This window comes from Alligator sinensis, unplaced genomic scaffold (genome assembly GCF_000455745.1).
Source record: "Alligator sinensis unplaced genomic scaffold, ASM45574v1 scaffold135_2, whole genome shotgun sequence".
NCBI classification, from domain to species: Eukaryota; Metazoa; Chordata; order Crocodylia; family Alligatoridae; genus Alligator; species Alligator sinensis.
The window spans coordinates 1,780,999-1,802,103 of NW_005842067.1; the positions used below are offsets into that span (position 1 = coordinate 1,780,999).

Here is a 21,105-nt window from a genome sequence, read left to right on the forward strand (position 1 = left end):
GAGTACGACCCCTCAGCCAATTAGCAATCCATCTGACTGTGTAGGCATCGATGCCACAGTCGCCTAGTTTTTCAATGAGGATGGGGTGGGAGACAGTGTCAAAGGCCTTGCTGAAGTCCAGAAAGACTACATCCACGGTGACACCTGCATCCAATGCTTTTGTGACCTGATCGTAAAAGGCAATCAGGTTGGTCTGACATGACCTGCCCCTAGTATTTTGTCTGGACTGGTTCTGAGTGTCATGAAGTGGCACTTGCACCTTTTTGTAACATCCCAGTAGTACATGTCAGAGGGGCATTATTCAAGGAGAATAGCTCAGTTCATCCTACCCACCTCTGTCTATAGGACGGATGTTGTAGCACATGTCTGCTGGGAAAAGCTCATTTACTAGGGGATTTGGACACACCGGTCTCATTGATATTAAAGAGGTGCAAGTGCCTAGTTAGCTTTTAAAATCTGAACCAGTTTTCTCATTTAGTTGCTCATCGACCAACACTGAATTGCCAAAGTGTTAGAATCTGAATGGCTTTAACAAGTGCAAAGAGTGACGCCTGCTGGACAAGAGAGAGAACATGCTTTGGTTCCTCTTCCTGAATGTGCTGTTTAGCCTTCACATGTAAAGCACATGAATACACACACACACACACACACACACACACACACACACACACACACCCAGATCTTTTCTCTAGAGTGATTGCCTTTGGGGGACAGGATGTGTGGGTGAAAAGCTCCAGTTGGGCTGACACTTTACAAAGCTGAATTTATAGGGAGTACTCTGTATTACGACTCGAGAGATCTGCATTTTGATTGCAGAGCCTGAACTTTTGCTCCGTTAGTTGGTGAAGATGGAGGGCCCAGTTCTCATGCTCTGCGCCTGGGGTAGTCATTACCACCAGTGCAATGTGAGTGTCTGGTGCTGCCAGATCAGAAGGGCAGTGTTTCACATTGACTTTGCCCTGGTGTAAATGACTGCACAAGGTGCAGGATACTGGGGAATTAAGCTGTGAGAATGCCAAAACAACAGCTGTGTTAGTCTTAGGGATGCTTCAGCTCCCTATTCCAGGAGTTGCTGCAGTGGTGCCTGACTAGAGAGGTTCACTTTACTGTTTGGTAGTGTATAAGTATCAGCCTTTGGGGATCTAGAGACTCCCAGGCTGATGGGGAAGGAAAAGCAGCAGAGGCAGTGTCTACCTGTTTCTGTTTGAAGACGGTGACCTGTATTTAACATTTTATCCTGTCATATTTCAAAATAAAGGGTTTTCTGCCTCTCTAATAAAGTAAGGAAATGGAGATGTTAATTCTCCAAGAACAAGGTTCTGTGTTTTAACAAGGAAGTCATCTTTTGTGAATGAGGTTACTACCCAGATTGAACTCTTACACCACCTTTGTTGGGGTGGGTATATTCAGTCTGTGAATCTTGGTGTCAGGGCCGCACTCTCTTTTATTTCATGGTGTATTTTCACTAGTATTTTGCTTTGTTTCATTTTCCATAACTTTAATCCATGCCATTTTTTTATGTTTTTGTTTCTTTCAGTTAATCACACACAGACTTTCAGGCCAAGAGTGGACTTGGTACTTACATGTGTTTAAGTTGCTTGAGTTTCCCACCTTGTGATCCTTCTGTCATAACATTGTGTTGAGTGGACCAAAGTTAAGGAGAAAATGGACATCTTCAGTGGTTGCAGTGTAACAATTCATTGTTTTCTGTGCAGGACTTATAAATAGCTTTTAAGGATGTCAACTTTACCCTTTGTAAATTCCCTTATACAAAGTCACTTCATCCTGAAACTGAGGACACTTATTTTTATTTGACGGCTGAGCATCCACCTATAACATCACTGTAATTGTTCATCTGAGCTCACTTTACCAGTTGATTGAATATTTACTTTCCAGATTATGTTGTTTTTAATGGTTAAAGGGGCTCCTTGGAATGTGATTTGGGTTCCCCTCCTCCCCCCCACATTTGCATGATGTGAAAACCACTCAACATTTTTATTTCTCTATCTAAAGTCTTAATTTGAATAAGTGTAGACTTTTAAAAGAGTTTTGAATTTCCATTCCATTTGAATTTACGCATGCACGCGCGCACATGCATACTAACATTTTGGTTGGAACATTTAAAATAGGAAGATGTGAAGCTATGGGATTTGTGTAACTTCACTTGTAATATACTAGTCCATGTTGCTGTTAAGGAAAAAGATTCTTGATTGTTCATCTTGAATTCTTCAATAGTTTGCAATTTCAAAAGTGTAACTATAAGCAGATGCATAGTGAAGAGAAGCCATCTGACCCTGAAAGAAACTACATACCTACGTTCCTATCAACACCTTCAGTTCCTCTCAGAAACATTTTCCTCCAATGCTTCTCTGATATTTGGAAGCCATATTTTTATTTTTGAGGCGGTTGAGCTCATAGGAATCTGTAGAATCAACATTTTTCAAGCAGCAGCTATGGGATCCAGTCTTTGTATGATGTATGTAAACAAGGTAAGGACTGAAGGGTGTGCTAGCTAGAATTCAGATACCATTTTCTTAGTTAAAAGCAGTTAGAATCAAAAAGTATCAAGTGCTGGGCTACAAGAAAATTAGTATTGTATGCTAGCTTCACTGTAGTGCTTTTTTAGAATTAAAAAAAGCCTTTTTAGCAAACCCTAGCTGGCTAAGTGAACGCACCAGTTTTATTTAGTCACTCATTTTAAAGGTTTCTTCTGATTGATCTTAGAAGTCTTTCAGCAAATGCACTGGCAGCTCCTGAGCCCTTAGCAGGTCAGTTCAGAGGGAGCATTTAGCTAAAATTAATAAGTTAAGATTCTTCAGCTTACATATCCTATTAAAGCAGCTTTTTTAAATACCTGCTCAGGTGTTGAAGCATTTTTATACAGATATTGGCCTTTTTAATGAATATACTGAAAATCATGTCACAGTATTACTTGATATTTGTAAGAACCTCATGAAAGTTAAACAGGTACATTTAAAAACAGACCGTTCTGAAAAAGAAAGGTGATGGTGACTAGTAATGCTTCTTCAGGAGTTTGCTGTTTATCTCACCATTTTAATTTTTTAAGGCTGTGCCTCTTGAAGCTAAATGTATTGTAAAGAGTGACTGTCAAACGTTGAGAGAAGATATGGTCGAAGAATACAGGATATTGTCACATACAGGAAGACAATCCTTGTACATAATTAGCTGAAAACAATCATGTTGCAAAACAAAATCCAATCGTGCTTAGCTTATTCAAGTGAAAGCTCCATAAAAAAATGACAGACTAATTGCCTAAGCCAGTGGTCAGTGACCTTTAATAAGCCATGGGCTGAAACAAACCAGCGCTGGTCCAATGTGAGCCAGGTGGCTTTGGCAGCATGTCAGCGATGGAATACCTTGTCTCCCAGCTGCAGCGCGGGCATGGCTGGAAGCTGCGCATCCCCAGTGCGGGTGCTGGAAGAGGACCTCTGTTTTTCCTCCTTCCCCCAACCCACCAGGTGCAGCAAAGACGCAGCTCTGAGCCCGCAGGGAGCTGTGTTAAGGCCCTGCAGCTTCCAGCTGTGTCCACAGTACAGCTGGGAGGCTGGGGGTGGAGAAGCAGAGGCAGCAAAGAGGTGGTTTGCAGCTCCCATACCCCAAAGCAGTCCTCCCACCTGCTGGAAGCTGGGCCTGCCTGAAGCCAGGGAGCAGCTTGGGGGCTGGGAGAAGCAGCAGCAGCGCAGGAGCAGGAAAAAAACCCTTCAGCTGCACAGGCCGGTTCCAGTCTGTGGGCCACATGTTGCTGACCCCGTGCAAGTAAAGCCACATTGTTATTTATTTTCTGTCTTCTTAAAGGGCAGCATTCATGAGGGCTGGAATTAGGTGATTTGCTCGTATGCAAGTGATTGCATCAAGCTTGTCAGTCGGTGAGTTTTCTCCTGATCTCATGCTGCCAAAATTCAGGTCATCTATGCAATCATTTTCTGATGATTGGCTCATCAGAAATAGAAAATAACCTTTTTTGTAGAGTAGTAACTATACTTCCTGGAGGATGTTAGTTGGATCGAAAAAAGTCCATGGCCATATTAGAGAGATTTCCGTATATTTATGTTGAAGACATTCAGAATGTATGTAACAATATATTAATTATTATTAATTATTATTATTATATGTGCATTGACTTCATGTTGTGATGAACATCATTGTCCTTTTATTTAAATATTGACCTCAACTTCACTTGGTCATTAATACTCTTGGATTAATCAACATAATATTATCTGCAATGGAAGTCATTATATGCTTTTTTAATTATTTTTTTTATAGTACTTGATTTCTCGTATTTTTGACCAAGACCAAATGTTTTGTTTGGTGCGTAGGTTCATAAGTTCCATACTTATGTTTGGTGCATTAGTTCCATACTTACTCTTTATGTAACAAGTTATCAACATAATGTGACGCTAATCTCACTCTCATTGGAAGATTTACCTCTTGTGTTTGTAGGCTAGAAGAAAATAAGGGGTGGTTGCATTATACCCAAATAGAGCAATCCCATTATAAGTTTTTTTTTTCCTGGTTGTTGTTGTTGTTGTTGGTTGGTTTTTGTTTAATGTTTTTTACATTCATCTATATAACAGGTTGGCGGTAATGAAAAATATTCATTTTCTATCATTTAAACATTTACTACCATGTATTTTGTCTGCTTTTGAAGTTTAAATGTACTTTGGATGGCTCTTAATTTTGTAGACTGTCTGTGCTTGGAGCAGTTTTCACACAGAAGTGGGTATTAATTTTTTTAAATTCAGAAAATATGGAGAAATTTGTGGAACTGCTCTTTGTAATATGCTACTCAGAAAATATTGCATTCGTTCACTGTCAGTCATACTGTTTTTTTGGCTTTCAATTCTTTACTTTCACTTTGTACTTATTTCTTTTATTAAATCTCACATTTATTTTGAGTTTTTGTGGTGTCGTTTATTTGACTATGATTTCTCAAACTTACATTATCTAATTAATAGATCTCTAATGAAATAATGATGTAATAATTGCAAGCTCATTCAGCTCTAGAGTATTTGTTTTCTGTTGACTTTTCTTTGGGATCTTTTTAGCATAAAAATAATGAAGTCTCTTATGCAGTTCACAGAAAAGCATCTTAAGGGTCAATATTTATGCTGCTTTCTGCTCAGCAAGTACTACTTTTTATAAACCGTCTCGGACTGTAAGATTTTGTGAATGAGCATAGATCTACAGTCTGTTTCTCTGATTTATCAAAGAGCCCAAGCTGTTAATAAGGTGCCCCAAGAAGATACTGGGGATGTCGTCTCCTACTGACACTGCCTCTGGATGTTAATAGGAGTTCTGTGCACTTACACAGGGGCACAGCATATCCTTAGTTCCTTCAACCGTTATGGAAAACAAATGCACAGTATTTTCTTTTTTTCCTGAGAGCCTTGCTAATTAAAAATCTAACTGAAGTCTGGTACTCAGTCTATACTCCATGGGGCTATGCTAACTCTTAAACTGAGTGTAGCTTAACTAGCATCTTGTCCTGTTTGTTGTCTGTCACAACTTGGAGTCTGGTTAATAAATAACAGCATCTTAATATGAGCATCTGGTGGAATTTGACCTAAGGCATAGAGAGCACTTTTGACAAAATCTGGTCAGGAGCTCAGAATTTAAAAAATGAATATTTGATACGCTGGAGATTTGAATGAATCTGAGTGAAAGAGGAGGTGTGTGGGGTGTACAGGGGACTGCTGGGCAGCCTTTAATAGAGGTAGTAGTTAGCCATGACAGCATCTGATAAAAGTGAGCGTGAGCTCACAAAAGCTTGTGCATCTCTGAATTAGTTAGTCTATAAAGTGTATCTCTAACCACCTTCAGCCTTTGATAGCCATGACAGTACTACCTTAGAAACTGCCTGGGAGCACAGAGTTAATTTTGATCCAGTTGGAGGCATTAGAACCAGATAAAGAGACTTCCCATGGCCCAGTCCCCTGGAATCCCATCCCTGTGTAAGGAGGATGAAGGTTACATTGGAAACTGGCTGTCACTGGTTGGTAGTTGATCCTGATTGAGACCATGCTGCCGTTGCTTTAGACACTGTGGTCGATAGCCGGTTTACTCAAAATGGAAGTGACAAAATGACAACTCTGCTTCCTTGGAAGCAGTCTTGACCTGTGGAGCCACAGTTCCAGTGGATGATATGCTAAACCAAAGGACTCAGTGGAATTATTTGTACACGGTGGAGTAACCTGTGAAACGTTCAGTGAAGAAAGGGCTTGATATGTGTTGAATCATTTGAGCGTCTTTCAACTATTTGAAACTTGAGCCTGGATTTGATACCAAGTGGTCTGTAGGAACCATTTTGCAGCTTTTTCTCTCCAAACATTTTAAAAACTATGCATTCTAGTAGGACAGTGGGAGGATCTGTACAGATAAGTGAGATGTATTGAGAAATCCTTGAGAAGAATGCTTGTTGCTTTAGTATCTGGTATAATTAAGATTGAATACTTGATAAATTTGGTACAGTGTTTCTCTAAACACAGAAATTACTGTAGTATAATTTTATTGCACATCTTAGCACCTTCCAAATAAAGATGGCACAGGCTTGTACAAACACTTAGGCTTAATACGATTAATGACCCTGCTGCGAAGGAGGAATAATTTTATGGATGGGGAATTTTACAGAAGGGGAACTTGAGAGTTGGAGATCAAACAGCTGGTTCCAAGGTCAGGCCACACATTTGTTGCCCTGGATCAACCGCAAAACCCAGATCATTCACCTCCCAGCCAATTGCTGCTTAACAGGATGAGCTGTGTAGCAACTAAGTATATCAAGTTTTTGAGTCCCTGGTAGACGGACAGGCTTGCAAATCTTGGCACCTAATCATTGAAAGTTCTGTTTCCATTGAATTAACCAGTCACTAGAGACCTGCTGTTATGTTAAACTTGAGTATAAGGGAGGGAGATGCCATCATCCTCTGCTCCCAGTGAAGTGTTTTGATAGCATGTGAGATTTCCAGTGCGGTGGTGATCATGTTTCTCCAGCGTTACTAGTTGCAATTCTAAACCCCCAGTTCCAACCTAGATCTGGATAATGATAAAATCCTTCCTCAAAGCACTCGCTGTTCAAAATCCAACATGCCTCTTGTTCCTAGCCCTGCATGTCACCACACTACATACATTAGGATTTGTGCTGCTTTGACCTTTTATGCTGTCTACATTTGATGCGATTTATCTGAAACTTAAATATTGATTCTCTTTTGTTCTTTCTGTAGCTTTTTTAATCTTCCCAGTGCGTGCTCCATAACATCAGGAAGACATGTTAATTAGAAGATTTATTAAGGCCAAAACATCTCATGCAGAAGAAATTAATTGGTGCTTTTACCTTTTAAGCTTGCAATATATTGCACAGAAGAGATTATATAGCAAGAACTAAGACGTACTATACTTTTTGATTTGGAGAAGTTTCCTTGACCAGGTTTCTTGATAAATGAAATCTAAGATATTCACCAAAGGATAAAACACTAATTGAGGCTAAATGCATGGCATGCACTAAAACCAAAATACTAACTTTTGGGGTTAAGAATCCTTACAAAGCAGGCATTGTAAGCACTTACACTGTGAACAAAGTTTCCAAGTAGCAGAGGAACAATCTTGGTGTGTCAGCATGAAACCAATTTTCAGCTTGCTGTTTAAGCTGTCATTACAATGGGTTTTGATTTGTTCCTCTCTTAATTTGGTTTTGGAATGCAACTAGAGACTTTTTAATGTCCTTAACATATCAGCTGGATTCTAATATTTCTTAGCAATAACTCCTCTGTATAATTTTTTCAATGTAGATTTATGGTGAAAGTTTTTATAGACCAAAAAACCCTTTCATTTATTCAGTTTTACCACAATAACACACGTGCCTCATGTTTAAAATCCCTTTCCCAAAGCTCCCTCTCCCTAACTTCTGTGCTTGCACTTGATTCCTTAATTATGGGTAATACGGGATTGCAATTCCAGGATCCTTTTCTATCTGCAAATGTTTGTATTGAGAGACAAGGGGACCATTTTAAAGGACAACTAAATGACATATGTTAAGGGAGGGGATACGGTTGTAGGTATTAGATTCTGAAAATAAAGATTTGGAAACAAGTAGAGTTCATGATTGTAGGGTATATACATTATACCACAGTATCTACCCTGTAGGCATATACCTGTTGTAAAAAAAAAAACCCGCACATTTTCTGTGCATCAAACTGGGCATATGTAGAAATACAGAAAAACCCTATTTTCTGTTTTTGTTTAAAGTGAACTCATAAACCAGTTACAAGAATTATCCCTGATTGCACCAAAGGTAGGTTTAGTAAAAAGCAGAATTATTAAATGAACCTAAACTTTAAAAGTGTATTTTGCAATAAATCTAAATATATCCAGTGAAACAGTAGAGCACTCTGTCCAGAGTCATAACTAACCATAAATTTAAGTCCTAAATGCAAGTCCCCTCTGTTTGTCTCTTTCAAAATAAGTAAATATAAAAACATGGTTGGGTGCTGGCAGGGGGCTGGTTACCGCTCCACAGTATGTATTGTTTCCTCACTTCTCCTGACCTCCAGTACATGTTAAAGAAGCCTAGGAGTTGCTCTAAACTGCTGAACATTTTCAGCCAGCAGGAGATCCTGATCTTGCCACCTTCTCTGCCCCAGCACGTGCCTTGAAGAAGGGGCCGTGTGGTATGGGCGCCAGCTTTTGTTCGATGAGGGTCTTCCTCATGCTTAGGGCTGTCCCTGACAGGAGTCTGGAGGGAGGTTTTTATTCCACAAGCATCGGAGTAGGACCCAGAACCACGTGGAGCCAGAGCTCTGCTCAACAATTAGATATGTACCTTTTTGGGGCCTGCACCATGAGCCAAATCGTGGAGTCTGAAACAAAACTTCAGTTGAGCACAATGGATTGCGTGCTAGCTGCTGCTGCTGCCGTAAAAGCCAATGGTAAGACACCTTGTACTGCAGTGGGAGTAGGTCTGTGCTGAGAACAGGATCAGTTCTGATGATCTTCTCCTAGCAGTCACGAGCTCAGCACTTGGCAGCCTGCCGAAGGTGACCTGTCCTAGGAGAGGATCATCAGAATGTCCCTGCCAAAATAATTTAGTTCAAACACACCTGGATGATTGTGGGTTTTGAGAGTTTTTGTTCCTTGAGGCTGACTAATAGAGCACCTTAGGTGAGGCTTTAAATAGCAATAGAGGCTTTGTCATGTTAACAAACTAAAATTAAACTCTCCTACAAGCATTTCAGAGTATCTGTATAACTTGTTTGATGCTGTGGCTACATCTTGGAAGAGGAGGAACGCGAGCATAAGCACATGCCCAGGAGAAGATGCCCGTGGGGAAGATGCTGAAAACTCCTATATGAGGTAACATAGTGCTAGGACAGGGTAGCCCTCCAGTGCATTGCTAGCACTGTATGAGCTAAGTGGACTAAAAGCTGTAAAGCCAGTTTTAAAAGAAATGCACTAGCAACTCACTAAAATGTATATGGTGGTGGTGATAGAAAGGGAAATCCTTTATACGGAAAGCATAACACACTGATGGGACACACTGTCTCTGGCTATTAAGACAGTAGAATTTACTGTAGCATTTATTTTTTTTTTTTAAAAAGCAGTGTGACATTGATACAATGTTGTTGGTTACCTTAATTTAAGGTAAAATATATCTAGTGTTTTGACTGTCATGCTGCAAAACTATGAGCTAGTAACTGACTGGAATTTGGGAAGAGACTTTTTCCCCGGCACATTGCTGCGTTGTCTAGTTGGAGGGTTAATTGTCTAGTTTTTTACAACTCTTTCCTGAAGATTTTGGTGTTGGTACCTGATGGAGATAGGATATTTGATGGACTTGACGCAGTGACAATTCTGAAGCCAGTTCTACTGTAGCCAGGTGTCTTTGTGTGAAATGTTAGCTCATTCCTGGCCCTGTCGGAAATTGATTTAAGGGAAAAGAGTTATGAATCTAAAACTCCTTTTTCTTTTTGATTGCTCTTTTCCTGGCCACAAGAATTTCCTTATTTGTGTAGCTGCATAAATTAAATGTTCTGGTAGATCACTGCACATCAAGTGCTGTAGTGATAAACCTACTCTGACGAACGCTGGTCTGCAGGAACTTCTTCGCACTTGGATCCGATTGTTTGCAACATGCTTTAACTGTAGCATATAACCTTTTCCATTGGGGTATGTTTCATAAATGAGAGACCTGATGAGGTCAGGGAGAGGAGTGCAAGATTTTACTCTGTACATACATGCTTATGTGATGGTTCACATTTATGTTTTGCTTGCGAGTCAGAATCTCAAAATGCTTGCATGTCAACAAGGAAATGAGGATGGAGGAAACATCTTGAAGAAAGAGTTGCACAAATGATTTACTGTAGATAATTTCACATGCTACATGAAGTGATGAAACAAAGCCTAGAAAAGTTTGCTACCAGCAATAATCAAACCCATTTACTGACCACTTAATAGGTGAGAAGGTGTTTGCAGTACTGAGATAGGCTACACTCCCTCTTTCCCAGGGCCCTTCCAGTCCCAGACCAAATGTTTCAGGTTTATCTTCCCTTGAGTCAATTTTTGTAATTCAATGTTAGCTGAAGAATTCAGCCTTAATATGAATGAGACCAAGCTTATACCTGCACAGTGCATTAGTGGTGGCCAAACCAAGCCTCGTCTTAAGCATGCATCAGGAGGTGAAATGCTAAAGCATTGCTCAGACTCAGGAGAAGATACCACACTTGTTCTTCTGTCTGTTCTAGGAAATAAATGACTGTCTGGACAAGGAGTCAGCATAGACTAGAGTAGCTACCTGTACTGTAACTTGCCACAGTAGTTTTCTACCTGTTAACTGCTCGTCTAGATTAGCGCTGCATCTGCATGTTGTGGTTCTGACTGCAGCCATGCTAGGGATAGTAAAGGGAGAGAAGTTGCATGAGGAAATGATCCTGAGCCCAAACTGGGCCCTGACAGGATACCCTAACACAGTACCACCGGCTTCATAGGGACTGAAGGCAAAGTAGATCTACACCTTTACAGACTAACTAAATAAGATATATGGAGCACAAGCTTTTGTGAACCCAGGTTCACTTCATTAGATTCACAGGAACTGAACAGACTGGAGTCAGAGCAGAATATGGTTCCACTCCAGACTCTTATGTTCTGCAGCTCAAAGAACACACTCAGGAAGCCAGGACTTGGGTTATGTTTTATTTAATGAAAACTACAAAAGACAACTTGCCTTTTTGAAAGTCAGGCAGTCAAGTCACAGTATACAATAGAAAAGGAAGGTGCTGCTTTTTCTTTCTTTCTTTTTTTTTTTTTGGTCCTACCACAAAATGGAAACCTTCCTTATGCTACTCAGGCAGGATGAATAAATAACATTCCAAGCCCCTCCACAAATAGTCATCCAGATGTGTGCAAGGCTTGTAAACATTTTCTATTCTGGAATAGTGCATTATTTTTCATTTCCACTTCACACTACCTCCTTGCAATCACACAGGCTGTGCAGAGACCAACCATCTGTAAGGAATCTTCTTGTTCGCACTCCTGAAAGCACAGCATTCACAGTTTGTGGTGACCCTGACAATTTCTCCCAGAGTCCCAGTGCTTATTTGAATGCACTTGTACTCACAACTGGCACTTGCGTTAAGTCTTCACTTCAGTAGCAAATTTTTGGTACATTTAGCACCATGCTTTTTGCAGTTTAAAAAAAATAAGATGCTGCCTAAACACACACATGCACGCACATGAAGCTCATCTCCCCGCTGGCAGCATTTCAACAGAACAATCCCTAAATTAAATCTGCTAATTTACCCACTAATCTAAGACTGAGATCCTGCAAACACAGGTGCAGAGAAGCAACTCCCATAAGCACAAGGTGAGAAGAGATGAGCAAGAAACCTCATCTTACACCAGTGAGTGCTGTTGTCTAGCAGATCAAGGTTTGGGTAAGACCATTATCAGCATGAGGATGGCACTTGAGTCCATGACCCTGCCTCCAGGTTTACATCAAGAGTAAATGGAAGGGGCCATTGCTGGCATATGCTCTATATGATGAGCCCTGGCAAAGGTCATCCTTACACACACCCATAAGGGGCTTTTAGACTGCCAGAACTAGCAGGATCTGTGCCTGCACTATTACTGCACAGTACTGTTCTGATTTATGCTTCCAAATTAACACACACAGTCACCTTAAAAACCTGGCCCCATTAAAAAAAAAGTAGTAAAGAGTAATAAACCTACCCTTTCCTTTAGAAAATGTATAAAGCTGCTTTAAAAGTGAGAAACGGTTACACACTGTGAAAGTCAATTTAACTGCTTTGCTGCAAAGAGGAGCAGGTAAGGCAAAGATGATGTTTTTTTTTTAAATACCCCTTATGAGAAGTTTGGGAAGGCAGGGAAAGAAAGGAATGTTGCAATGTGAACAGAATGGAGTTGCACAGCCTACTCTGTGCAGTCTGGAGGCAAAGCCCACTGGAATCCAGGGGAAGTCTTCCATTTGTTGTAATGAGCTTTGAGTTAGGCCCTCATGGTTTGATTCTGAAAGATGCTTAGCACCCAATGCTCCCTTCGATTGTGGGATCAGGCCCACATAGAACTGGGGTTTCTTACCTGGAAGTGTGGACTACTCTCACAGCATCTCACCATTTGCTCTTACAGTCCTAAATTTGGTCCCACCAAGGAATAGTGTAGCAGACCTGTTGTAAGTGCAATGCTCCCATCACCACATTGCACCTCCTGCTTCTCTCAAATGCAGCTATTTAAATTATAAAGTCTGAGAGAGGAGAGGCAATATTGGGAGTCTCAGTGAAATGGCTGAAGCTGTCACATTGCGGACACAACTGGGAGCAGAAGCAAGTGTCCCAAGAAGGTTGGTTCCCCCAATGCAGTGTGCAGCCCCCATCTGCTGAACTCACATCCCTGAGTTGTTTGATTTCAGCTATTCATACCTGTGGGGGCTTTCGTCCAGCTCAAGTAAAAACTGGGGGAAAGGAGCAAACAAACACTGGTTTAGGAGGCAGCAAGTTAAGCCTTTTGGCATTATCCTAGCAGAAACCCCCAGTACTTCCATTTTGCTGCATCTACTATTCCATTTGTCTTGACCTACGTACCGGCTGCAGCTACGGTCTCTTCTAAGCTATTTCAGGGGGTTGTAATGGAGGACAAGGAGATCCATTTTCCCCCTGTACCAGATTATTGCGTGAATTAGCAATACTAGCCCTTCCACCCTCTGGGACTCCTTCCTCATTGTACAGATGCCTGAACCCATCGTAGAACTCGTCTGTCTCCATGCTCTCGTCACAGCTTTTGGCTGTCATAGGCACAAAAGTTGCTGGAACTGACTGGTTCGTGGTCATCTTCGAACTAACTTCCTGTGAAATCTTCAGTTCAGGATAAGGGTAGGGCAGACTTCCCTTGGGACGGGCTTGGATGACTCGGTTGGCAGGATTAAAAATATAAACGGCATTGGATGCTTGTGAAAGCAGCAGCTGCTGATCCACAAGCTCTTTACAGTGGATAAACTTGACGCTGTCTACCTGTAATGACAGAAACAGGTCTGATTTTTTTTTTTTCCCCTCCAGCTTGTTAAATTATTCTGTACTCTGGTCAATGCTCTATTAAATGTGCAAGTCTAATATATTCGGTGAAAAGAGAAAATGCATCAGACTTCCTCTGCCTATAGTTTATAATATCTTGGCACTGACATAGAGCTTCACCTCTGTAGATCTCAAAGTACCTAGCAAAAGGTGGGTAAATATTTTATCCCAGATTTCCTGGTGAGGAGACAAGGGCCTGTGGATTAAGTGGCTGACTAGCCCAAGGTGAGATAATGAGCCAGTAGCAAATTTGGGAATAAATCCTTGGGCTACAGGCTTTCAGGCTGCAGACAGTGGCCATATTTTTAAAGAGCATGCGTGTTTTTGTAAATCAGTAGTAATGACTCAGTTTCAAGAAACACAGATGCTCTGGAGGTGGGGTATGGCCTTCCTCTATCCATAACTGCCAAGACCAATTGTTTTTCAGCTGGCATAAATGCACTAATAGATTCTTGCAGCCCTAAACCTTAAGGGATAGGCATGTGCAGGTGCTGAGCACCTTGCAAGTCCCACAGAGAACAACGGCAGCTGTGGGATGCTAAGCTCTTGCTAGAAATCCCAGTTACAGACTGTGAATCACATTTGAGACACTCCTCCATAAATGTGTTACTCCCATTATCACTGAGTTTGTAGCAAAAGGAAGATGGGTCCCAAGATGCATATGTAACTGAGAACGCACATTTAACAGCAGCAATATTGACTATAATTACAGAACAGGCTTTATGAATTTATCTGTGCATACGCCTCAAGTTTGTGGTTGGAGGCCATTTTGACTCCTACCTGTGCTTTTTTTAGCAGATCAGTAATAACAGGAAACCAGTCAGGCATCAGCCTCTCCAACTCTAAGGTGATGATCACCAAAGCCAATGTGGAGCCCTTAAACTGCAGTAGTTGGTGGCATGCCATACAATGCTGTAGCTGTTTGGTCAAGAATGCAACATGGCGGGAAGGATTCATCTGAGCCCACCCATTTAGTAGATGGGGCCAATTGGACATCACCATGGCATGGAACTGGAGAGAAGAGAAAAAAAAAAAAATATATATATATAAAAAAAAAAAGCAAAGGTCAACAGTGAACTTTGTATGTTTCATGTTATTGACCAAAAGCGCAAGCTAATTTTGATTCATATCAGGAAGCTCAGAGATTTTTTTTTTTCCTTGTTACCATGTGTGACTTGGTTTGTGTTTGTACTTGCCAACCACTGAACTGTTTCAAGCTTATAATGAATGTAAAGGTCTGTGTTTTCTAGCAGAAATTCTGAAGTCACTGCATTACCAGGATGGCCAGTTTAGGAAGTTAATCTTGGTTCAGATACTCAAATAAAAAAAACAAGCAAAACATATTTAGACCAGCAGATGAGAGTAAAAGCAATTGTCACTATTCAGTCTTCTCAGCAGATTCAGATTGCAAGCACCTGGCTATGTTAGGCAGTTGTCATAATCAATCAACAGCCTAACATGGGTTAAGTACCCTCACATTGCCATAAGAACAAATGCTCATGACATGTTTGTGCCACATGATTTTTGCCTTACCAGCATACATTCATTTCTTAGAGAAAAGTTCTGTTGTTTCTATAAAATATTTAGCAACCACAATGTGACTAAGTGCCAGATCAGTATGGTCTAAAACCTAAAACAAGGGTCAAGTTACAGCAGGGGAAAGAGAGATGGGTTTAGAAGACACTGGTGTGTGAGATGTAGCAAACACTCTGACAGCTTTCTATGTACAGTATTAATAGAATGGAAATAGTTAGAAATATTTTTGCAGTGTGTATTTTAAAAAAATAATAAAAATGGAGTATAGTTGTGCAGTATGAGAATCTTTTTAAAGTCAATTTTAGTTGTCCTTTAAAAATGGGAGTCTGGTTGAATAATTTTTGAAAAAAAAATGGAAAGTTTGGAATGGCAGTATGTTTCAAACAAAAACGTTGTCACTGTCACGTTCTTTAAAAGTCTTGCAGATAGCTAAAAATAAGTGGCTTTGCAAGTCACTGCATAGGTGAGGGGTGTGTGCGCGCGCGCATGTGAGCGCATCTGTGTTTTCTAGTCTTATCTGGTGAGAGAGCTGTTTACTTAAAAATAAATAAATGAGAGAGAGAAGCAAAATTAGTTTAGGCTTTTGCAAAATGTAGTGCTTACAGTGTTTAAGAATTCCATAGGTGTTGCTGTGTAAAGATCCCAGTGAAGTTTATCTAGTATAATTCTTTCCATTCTCAAAATCTCAGCTGGAGAGCATTTACAACCACTCTGCACTGCAAGCTTCTTCACTGATGGTATTACCTGTACAAATTGAAAATAATAAATAATAAAGAAGCCAACTTCCTACACAAGGTTGTCTGCGGTTATTTGTATGCACATGAAAACGGACCTGACTGGTTGGCCTGCCAAGTAGCATGCAAATTTTCCTCAGTAACTCCTGTCCCAGACAAATGTCTTGTGTCAAACTGCCAGCTGTAACTGGGTACCAATCTATTAAGGCCAGGGGAGAGGGTCATGTTGCACAGAAGCAGGGAGGAACGTGACCCTGTTCAATATACACTCTATGATGTAGGAACACTGCTACCTCAGTCTCTCTACTTTGCTGTTGTGACAGCATCTCTGAAACTTCCTGTTGACCTGTGCCATTGCTTTTGTCTTTAATTCTGGTCATCTGATTTCCTGTGGTCACCGACTCAACTTCTCTTGCATAGTTGGGGAGAAATACTGCCTGACAACCTCCAACATGCATTGAGTGAGGGCTTGAGCGCACTCCTGGACAGCTTTCCAAGACACAGACATTTTCAAAGAACGTTCAAGTTCCAGCATGTTCTTGTATTTCATGATATTTTAAAAGGCCTTGAACAAAGGGCTCTTCTCCATTTGTTTCATTTTAAAGAGAGAGGTTTGGCTAGATTTCGATTTTTTTAAATCCTTCTGCCTCAGTCTTAAGTGTTTTGCAGAAACAATTTTAAGCTTCTGTCATTATAAATGATCTTTTTAAAAAAGGTGAAAGAAGAATCCATAATAGATTTTTCAGTAAATACTTTCAAAATGCTGCAAGAGATTTTAGCCATATGATTAAAACCAGACCATTTTCATAGATTATATGAAATTCAAGCATGCAGTTGCTGAATTTGAGTACCGTAAATCAACCGAGACCCAATCCATGTTTGTATAATTTGCCCCAAGCAAGTTACAAACACATATCTTCTAACCTTCCTTTGGAGAACAATAACCCTCTTGTTTCTTCCATCTAGTTGCCCATCACTGCACCACAACAAAAGCACAGAGCCTTAATAATAAACCTTTCATCCAACGGAGTCCTAGAACTTCCCAAATGTTAGTTAAGCAATGCTAACACAAGTCCCCATGGTGCTGTTCCCATGGTACAGATGACTTAATCAAGGCATGGAGATATGGTGACCATTGGCAAAAGCCCGGAAATGTGAATTACTTTAAACAATGCCCAGGAATACGTGTATGGTACTTAAAATTAAACAGACCTCATCTTCTTCGTTGATTTTTGCTGCAAGGACAAGACAGGCAATTGCAATGCACCGAAGGTATTTTAGCTGCGCCTGAAGGGAAAAAGCAAAACACTGAGCATATACAACTTTTTTTGCATAAAATCAGCAGCTGCTACTGAGTTGCACAGTGCTTAAACTTCAGCTTGTATTGCACCTGCTTTGACCTCAGACCTTAATTTCTGTTACGTAAAAGTTAACCTGAAACTATAAAAAAGCAAGGCAAGCCACAATTAAAGTGGAGTAAATCCCTTCCTTGCTGCAGGTGAGTTTTCACTGTAGGATCTCACCATTCCTGAGAACATCCAATGGAGATTGCATCCTAAACTGCAGTGTCATAATTCAGGCTGAATGCTAGGTTTGCATTTTTCCCAATGCCATATCAGAAGCTGGGCAATCAGACATGAGAGGTTCAGTTCTTCTGCTCAGTGTTGCCACTGATTTCAGCGAGAAGGATCTGATCCATCAAATAAGGTCAAAGACCACCCAAGCCTGGAAGGCCTATGCAGCTAGAGTGATTTAAGGTGCACCTGATCTGCAGCCAATGGTACACAAGGATAGAGTCGAGCCTGACTACCTTTGATTCCCCAGCCCAAAGTAGCGACCCATTTCCAGCTTGGTGACCTGGGGCATCCTTTAATTTGAGTCCAGACCAGGGCTTAGACTCAACTCTTTGGACTGCAGCAAGTCCAAATCAGGCCCATCATTTTCTACAAACTACTGATTTTTTTCAATGAATGGATATAAGCGACAAGCAGCTGCGTGAATTGTGAAGTCAGTGTTTATAATGGCCTTTGACTGCGATTCAGGATAATCCCCTTAACAAAATTTAAATATATGCTTTAAACTTAACCTTATGCTTATGTCTCAAGTCATGTAAGTTCAGAGCCAGCTCTATGTATACACTTCAGTGCTCACATGAGTCACAACCCAAGTTGCTACCCGAGAGCTCTACTTGGTAGAAGTCCGCTATCTGGATGATTCTAAAGGCTGGCATTTTGCCTAGCTGCAAATGCAAACCGATTCTGTACCTCTTGCACTACTAGTTAATGTTAAAATCATAAGAGAATACTGCCAAAGATAATCTTTACCTTCACTGATGCCAATAACCGGTTAAGAAAGTTGATAGCCAAGGCAAATGTTTCTGGGTAAAACTGGAACTGTGAGCTTATTTCTGCAATCCAGAGAACTGCTTTCTGATAATACCATGGAGAGATATCTGTGCCCTGGGGTGCAGAGATAAAGTCAAGACACAATTAATGGTTTGTTAAAAAAACCCAACCATGCTTTGGATTTAAAATACAAATACTTCCACGCTCCAGTCAACAGCTCATTATACTCTTATTCCAGGAAGAGAGAGAATCTTGAGGGCTGAAGGGGGTTAAACTGATAGCCCCTAGCTTTGCACACAGTGGAGAGTCCTTGTGTCTTGCATGTACTTTGCCCCCAACGTGAAAAAGCCCCAGTTCACTATAGGAAAGGATGTGTTTTCAGGCCTATCAGCTTTTCTCATAAGGACTTGCTCCAAGGGGAGGGGAAGAGTTATTTCTGTTTACTGACATTATGCAATCATAGCTGATGTACAGCATACATTTAAATGCTAGTGGAAGAGCACCTACAACTGTATGATAGGCCCATGGCAGAAATTAAAGAGGATGATTCAGGTAATGTTCGCCGTTAACCTGTTTTACATCCTTCTTCATCTTATCCATTTAGGGGATATTGCCAGGTTCATTAATTATAATGCCTTGCTGGAACATAGCACTTCCATCTTACTGGGAAAGCTGAAATGCATTTCAAAGACGATCTTGCTCTGTCTTTCAGAGAATTTACAAAAGTGGGCAAACACTATTTGCCCGTTTAAGTAGTTGGGGAAACAGAGATGGCAAGGTAAAGAGGCTCCCCCAGGTAAAAGAGCGAGTCAAAGAGGGAAGAACAGAATGAGTCCCAGCATACCTTCTCTTGCTCTCATTTGAGTGACAGAAATGCAGTAGATTTTGCCAGTAAGCATGCATCAGACCAAGGATTAAAAACCAATTAAAAATTTGCTTTTCTGTTATCCAATTGCTGCTCCAGGGTTTTTCATGGTTTTTCTGGTTGTTTTGGCACAAACATGTTACAACATTCAGTTCAAACCTAGATCAGCATGGACCCTTATCCTGCAATCCCATCCCTGCTAACTGACCCTTCCATACATGTGTGACACACGACAGGATCAGGACTGCATTTTAAGTAATTTTTTTTGGAAACTCATCTGGATCCCACGTTCCCTCCCTGAGAGACCAGGAAAAATACCTTCAGTGTGAAATTCTGAAAGACTGGCGCCTTCCAAAGCCGAGCCTCCCTGGCAAGGGCATTCTCCAACTGGAGGGCAAGCCTCTGGTTCTCGGAAAGTCTGGTATACTTCATGGCCTGGTTCCCCTGGCAGGCACAGCTGTCTGAACCCAACAACATTGGAACACTGTAAGACAGTCCTGTTGCTCCTTAGAAAACTCTGTGTAGATTCACAATGGCTCCCACAGATTTAAAATAGAGAGAATCAGTTAAAGAGCAGTCCTGGCTTGCTTGCAAGGATGTTAGGAGCAAGAGCCCAATTTTGCTTTCATCTCAGTCAGTGACAGTTTTGCCATCAACTTTCCTGGGACCGAGTTCAGGCTCATTGTGAATCAAATATATCTCAGCTATGCAGTTATCTGAAGTTCCTTATTTCCCAGGCTGCGTAAATACTTGCATCTCATGCACGGGCATCTATTACTTAGGTTGCTGAGGCTCCCACACTCAACTCCCCGTGAATAAATCTAGGTTCCCAATTATTTTAAAAACCACAGTCATCTTTTTTCTTCTATATTAAAACTTACGGAAAGCAGAAGCCGAGCGTTTTTAATTTAATATAAAATAGCTTCATCGCCCTCGTTTTCACACAAAGCCAAATACAAACATAATTGTTTGCAAACAGGTTGTTAGCTTCCAGTCAAACTTTGCTTAAAAGTCTGAAGCTAACTTCTGCTGCAGTGTTTTCACTCCAGACCATACATCCAAACGTTAATAAGAGCCAAAAAATGCAAACAAAGACCTTCCGTTAGTCAAGCCGTGGAGAGAAACTGGCAAGTTAGCTACCGATAAAGCAAGCTAGATTAAAAAAAAATTCTTGTTGCTGTTAGAAGTGCCAAAGCCACCGCTCACAGAGGGAAGGGTTTTCAAAATATTTTTGAACCAACAGTAACATCAGAAGTGTTAGAAAAACCCTCTAACAGAAGCTCCAGGTTACGCACGTGTGACCCGGAAGGTCTCGGGTCACAGCAATTACACTTCAGCATCAAGAAATATGAATTTCATTGTCAGCCGGAAATTAAGGCTATTCCTGCTTACGGTTCAGAGCCTCTGGGGTTGCTTAGGGAAAGGAGCGTGAGCCTCAGGCACTGAGTTTCTTCTGCAAAATGCAGTCCAAGGTTGGTTGTGGACAAGTTCTCTTCTTTGTAGCGAGCGGAGGGCTCTAGCTTCCTAATCTGTGCTTCCTGAAAGCTCCCATCGCTGTTTTCTACAGCTCTGTTACGGCTCCAAAGCCTGCGTGAATCTTCTGGAACCGGCTCTGCGTTTCTAACGAAAGCTGGAGCTCCTCGGTGCGTGTTTTCCCCTTTCCCACCGAGTGCAGAAACACCGCACGGGCCTTCGGCTTTCAGTAGCGCTGCGCCCCGGAGAGCGCGACCCGCGGGAGCCCAGGCGATGCACGCGGAGGGGCAGGGGCAGGGGCGAGCTAGTCTGCTTCTCTTTGCAGGAAGACAAGTCGGTGGCGATGAACCTGGCAGGGCCCGTCTGACCCCCAATCCCAGAGCAACCATGGGGAAGCAATTACGCGTGGATCTCCGCAAGGGAGCTGGGCCTAGACAAACGCAGCTCAGCGAGGAGGGAGGGAGCGGAGCGGCGCGGCGCGGCGGTGTCACGCACACACGAGCGACTCTTTCAAAAAAAACCAACAGGCAGCGACCCGGCCGAAACTTCCTGTCCGTCTGTCT

General features: G+C 41.4%; 2 protein-coding genes across 4 annotated transcripts in view; one reads left to right on the forward strand and one right to left on the reverse strand.

Annotated features, from left to right (window-relative positions):
• SEPT8 (septin 8) overlaps nt 1-4,916 on the forward strand; it is a 34,523-nt gene extending 29,607 nt beyond the window's left edge. For both annotated transcript variants that reach the window (XM_006023558.3, XM_006023559.3), the window contains exon 10: nt 1,538-4,916. In XM_006023558.3, the coding sequence (XP_006023620.1) occupies nt 1,538-1,541 (4 nt within the window). In that variant the 3' untranslated portion in view covers nt 1,542-4,916. The remainder of the gene's footprint in view (nt 1-1,537) is intronic.
• Nucleotides 1-20,955, reverse strand: part of CCNI2 (cyclin I family member 2) — a 25,385-nt gene extending 4,430 nt beyond the window's left edge. The window contains exons 1-7 of one of the 2 annotated variants that reach the window (XM_014519916.2): nt 20,462-20,955; nt 19,388-19,553; nt 18,184-18,318; nt 17,072-17,146; nt 15,729-15,869; nt 14,370-14,600; nt 11,187-13,529 (exon numbers count right to left, since the gene is read on the reverse strand). In XM_014519916.2, coding sequence (XP_014375402.1) covers nt 13,125-13,529; nt 14,370-14,600; nt 15,729-15,869; nt 17,072-17,146; nt 18,184-18,318; nt 19,388-19,553; nt 20,462-20,931 — 1,623 coding nt within the window. In that variant the 5' untranslated portion in view covers nt 20,932-20,955 and the 3' untranslated portion in view covers nt 11,187-13,124. Of the gene's footprint in view, nt 1-11,186; nt 13,530-14,369; nt 14,601-15,728; nt 15,870-17,071; nt 17,147-18,183; nt 18,319-19,387; nt 19,554-20,461 lie in introns of those variants that run through there. The other variant, XM_025204071.1, reaches the window with a different exon arrangement.
• Nucleotides 20,956-21,105: the final 150 nt, after the last annotated feature.